This window comes from Tupaia chinensis, unplaced genomic scaffold (assembly GCF_000334495.1).
Source record: "Tupaia chinensis unplaced genomic scaffold, TupChi_1.0 Scaffold000637_1, whole genome shotgun sequence".
NCBI lineage: Eukaryota > Metazoa > Chordata > Mammalia > Scandentia > Tupaiidae > Tupaia > Tupaia belangeri.
Window position 1 is genome coordinate 197,188 of NW_006160158.1, and position 3,809 is coordinate 200,996.

The 3,809-nt window shown below is 37.3% G+C and overlaps 1 protein-coding gene across 1 annotated transcript; it reads right to left on the reverse strand.

Moving 5' to 3' along the window:
- Positions 1–872: 872 nt before the first annotated feature.
- Positions 873–1,805, reverse strand: OR2A25 (olfactory receptor family 2 subfamily A member 25). The gene has a single exon (XM_006159608.1). It carries the CDS (start codon positions 1,803–1,805, stop codon positions 873–875), a length of 933 nt encoding a protein of 310 aa, XP_006159670.1.
- Positions 1,806–3,809: the final 2,004 nt, after the last annotated feature.

Sequence of the window (3,809 nt, forward strand, 5' to 3'; positions counted from 1 at the left end):
AATTTTACCTACTTAAATATCTTTATTAAAAAAAAAAAAAACAGGCTATTCTTGATCATTTCAAGTTCTAGTATCATTGATCAACAGTAGTTAGTTTGTTCTTGTTTTCTAGGATGGCCTCTCCGAGTTTTTATCATTTTTCATAAGCTATGACTAACCAAAGCAGTGAAGGAAAACATAGCTCTTTTGAAAATTTCCAGTTTCTTAAATTCTGCTCTCATCCATTCAGTTTTACACCCCATGGATCTCCACCAACACTTCAGAACCAGAGAGAAAGAGGGATAGAGAAAACTCCAATATTTGTTAGCATGACATCTGACAGGGTTTCATTGTTCTAAGTGGCATCACAGTACATGCTCTTCCTAATCTAATTGCTTATGCTTTGGAAAATATCACTATCATAGGAAAATATGAAAATATTCGAGATTTGAGATATAGACCTATTTTTAAAGTAGATGCTTCTGCTAAATTTAAAATATTTAAATAACTGTGATCAAACACTCTCAACTTCCATATCTTAAACACTCTACCAATACTTCATTTTTTTCTGTTTTTTTCTTTTTACAGAACAAAAATTATATAAATTCACTTGTTTTTACTCAGATCACTTCACACAGCATATTAAAAGTGTATACAATATACAGCTAGTGTCAAGACATGTAGTCACTTGAATAGCATCAATCTTCAGTGTTAGACAGAGGAAAACAGAATACGCTTTTTTGAGAGAGACCTGTAGGAAAATTTCAAGATGGGAAGGATTTCCTGGAGCATATTTATATTTTAGATAGTAAATGATATGAATGGGTAGATATTAAATGATATGACTTCTCAGATCTCTTTAGGCTTAGCTGTTTTATTTTTCTATTAGACTTTCATAAGATTCTCTTCTTTTCGAGCATCCTCTTCAGAGCACCTTTGACTTCTTTGTTCCTCAGACTGTAGATCAGGGGATTGAGCATGGGATTGAAAAGGCTGTGAAACAGTAGGAGGTATTTTTTCTGCTCCTTGGGGTTCCCATATTGGGGTCCAACATACATGATAATGGCTGTGCCATAGAAGAGCCCAACCACACAGAGGTGGGATGAGCAGGTGGAGAAGGCCTTCTGGCGTCCCTCCCCTGACTGGATCCTGAGGATGGCACATAGAATATGAATATAAGATATCACAATTGATGAGAAGGGTCCCACCAGCACAGACACAGCCCCAGCCAAGACCATAACCTCATTGATGTGGGTATCTGCACAGGCAAGTTTGAGAACAGCTATAATTTCACAGAAAAAGTGATTAACCTTTTGGGGTCCACAGAAGGGCAATGGTAGGAGTAATACTAGATGTATGAGGGCCAGAGAGACTCCTAAAGTCCAGGAAGCTACCACCAGGGTAATGCAGACTCTCCAGCTGATGATGGCAGAGTATCGGAGTGGGTGACAGATGGCCACATACCGGTCATAGGACATCACCACCAGGAGAAGACATTCAATGTGAGCAAAAGCCAAAAAGAGAAAGGTCTGTGTCGTGCAGCCTGTGAAGGAGATGGGCTTGGCTGGATTGAGGAGGTTGACCAACATCTGGGGCACTGTGTTGCAGGCATAGGCAATGTCAACAATGGCCAATTGTGAGAGAAAGAAGTACATGGGGGTGTGCAGTCTGGGGTCTAGCAAGATGAGTCCCAGAATGATCCCGTTCCCCAGCAGAGTGAAGGCATAGAACAAGGAGAAGAGCCCAAAGAGAAGTATCTGAGTCCTTGGGTTAAGGGGAAATCCCAGTAGCAGAAACTCTGTGACCACAGTCTGGTTTTGCCCCATTTCACTGTGAAAGAGACAATGGAGTCACCAAACCTGAGTGTCTGAAGCAAGTGTTTGAGCATGGTGCACGTGTGTCATCTGTATTTTCCTAACAAAATGCCTTCGATGACTTTGAACTGTAGCCTAAGTAAAAACTATGCATGACAAATGAAACAGAGGAAATTCTGTTATCTCTGATAATTGTATGATAGTACAACATTACAGTACTTATTAACTCTTTAACTTACAAAGCAATTTTTACCACAACTCAGAATATGTTAATACTTAAATTGCCATCATAACTCAGACACTTTGCTCAGTTTGTGATGATTATACAGATGTTTGGCCAAGTATTTTCTATATCAAAGTGTTCATATGTCCATGTGTGTACCTGTGTGCTGGTATCTTATATATCTATACATGAAGATGGGAAGAAGGATGAGAAGCATGTCAGCAATCCTTTGATCAAGTATTCTCACAAATTTGTGCCCTCAGTATAGAAATTTATTAGATTTGTGACCTTTATTGAGAGCATAATCTTGAACTAAGTTGAGAGATGGCGATTTCCCATATCTGGGTTTAAAAAGAGATTTGTCTTTTATGCCCACAGAGGTCTGCTTTGCTCATCTTGTCTCATGATCATACCATAGTTATCTGTCTTCGCTCTTATGCCTCACATGTATATTTATATTCTATATATGTGTGTGCATGTGTGCATGCATTTTGTATCTTTATCTGACTTTTTTCTTTTTCAAAATTTATTTTACATTCATTTGCTATATATCATTACAGCATACAAAATGAATTTTCCCATTCAGAACACACTGTATATTGGCTCGATCGAAGATATTACCATACATACTATTTTCAACAGATAATTTTTCATTTTGTGTTCCTTTACTGTTTTACTCTTTTCTTTTTTTCCCCTTGATTTCCTCACCCTCACTTTCTGCCTTTTCCTACCCTCCTGCCACACTGTCTTTGATATCCACAGTTACTTTTTGGTCTCTACTCAAAGGATAGGAATGCACTCAGGTAGAAAAACACATGCATATCTCTGTTTATTGCAGCATTATTTATTGCTAAGATGTGAAAACAACTCAAATATCCCCAAACAGATGAATGGATTGAAAAAGTGTGGCACATATACACTAAGAAATACTACTAAGCCATTAAAAAAAAAAAAACGCAGTGAGACTCTAGCATTTGATAGAAAGTGGATAAGTGAAGCAAGTCAGACTCTGAAAGAGAGGCATTGAAGGGTATCCACTTAATATATACTGAATGTCCACACTATGACAGAAACCGAAATATTGGGCAATATAAAGGCATGGACAGGAAGTGTGGACACCAGAGATGCTGTCTGACTTTTATAATCATCCTCAGTCCAGAATCCACTTAAATTTCACTACAATAATCTCAGAAAAAATTCCTAACTGAGTTCCTATTCAGTTCCCCATTCAGTTTTTCTGGAAGTTAATATTTGAAAAGTGTTCCTAAGTATAAGTGAGTAAGCTTTAGCTTGGCTTCGGAGGAAGAATCAGAATTCAAAGTAGAAATTATTGGGAGATAGTATTATCTCAGTCTAACAAAGTAACTGTATAACAATCAAAATCCAATTGAAAAGTTTGAAAAGTGATTGCTTTATTAACACTGCACTTTATGGATGTGAATGCCGAAAGCTGATTAACACCCATTCAAGGTGGGATTCCTCTGTCATATGAGAAGTTAAACTGGAATAACGTTAAGCTCTCTTTCAACTACAGGAGTTAGTGATATTAAATGTATTTTAAGAGCTATTACTTTTCGCTCCAACTTTCTAACAATATTCGAGACCTGTGAAGATATCAGCGCTATTTCTAAAATTTCACATGATGAAGGCTTCACGTAGCTAGAACAAAACACATACAGGCATTTACTGAGCATATATTATATTCTGGTATGTGTCTTGGCTGAGGGTAGAAGTGTAAGTTAGTGCTTGTTTGCTGCCATGTATAACTTTCTGGGATTAATAAAAATGATAAA

Excerpts from the sequence above, each read along its gene's own strand:
- OR2A25 (XM_006159608.1), bottom strand. The coding sequence starts at position 1,805 with ATGGGGCAAAACCAGACTGTGGTCACAGAGTTTCTGCTACTGGGATTT.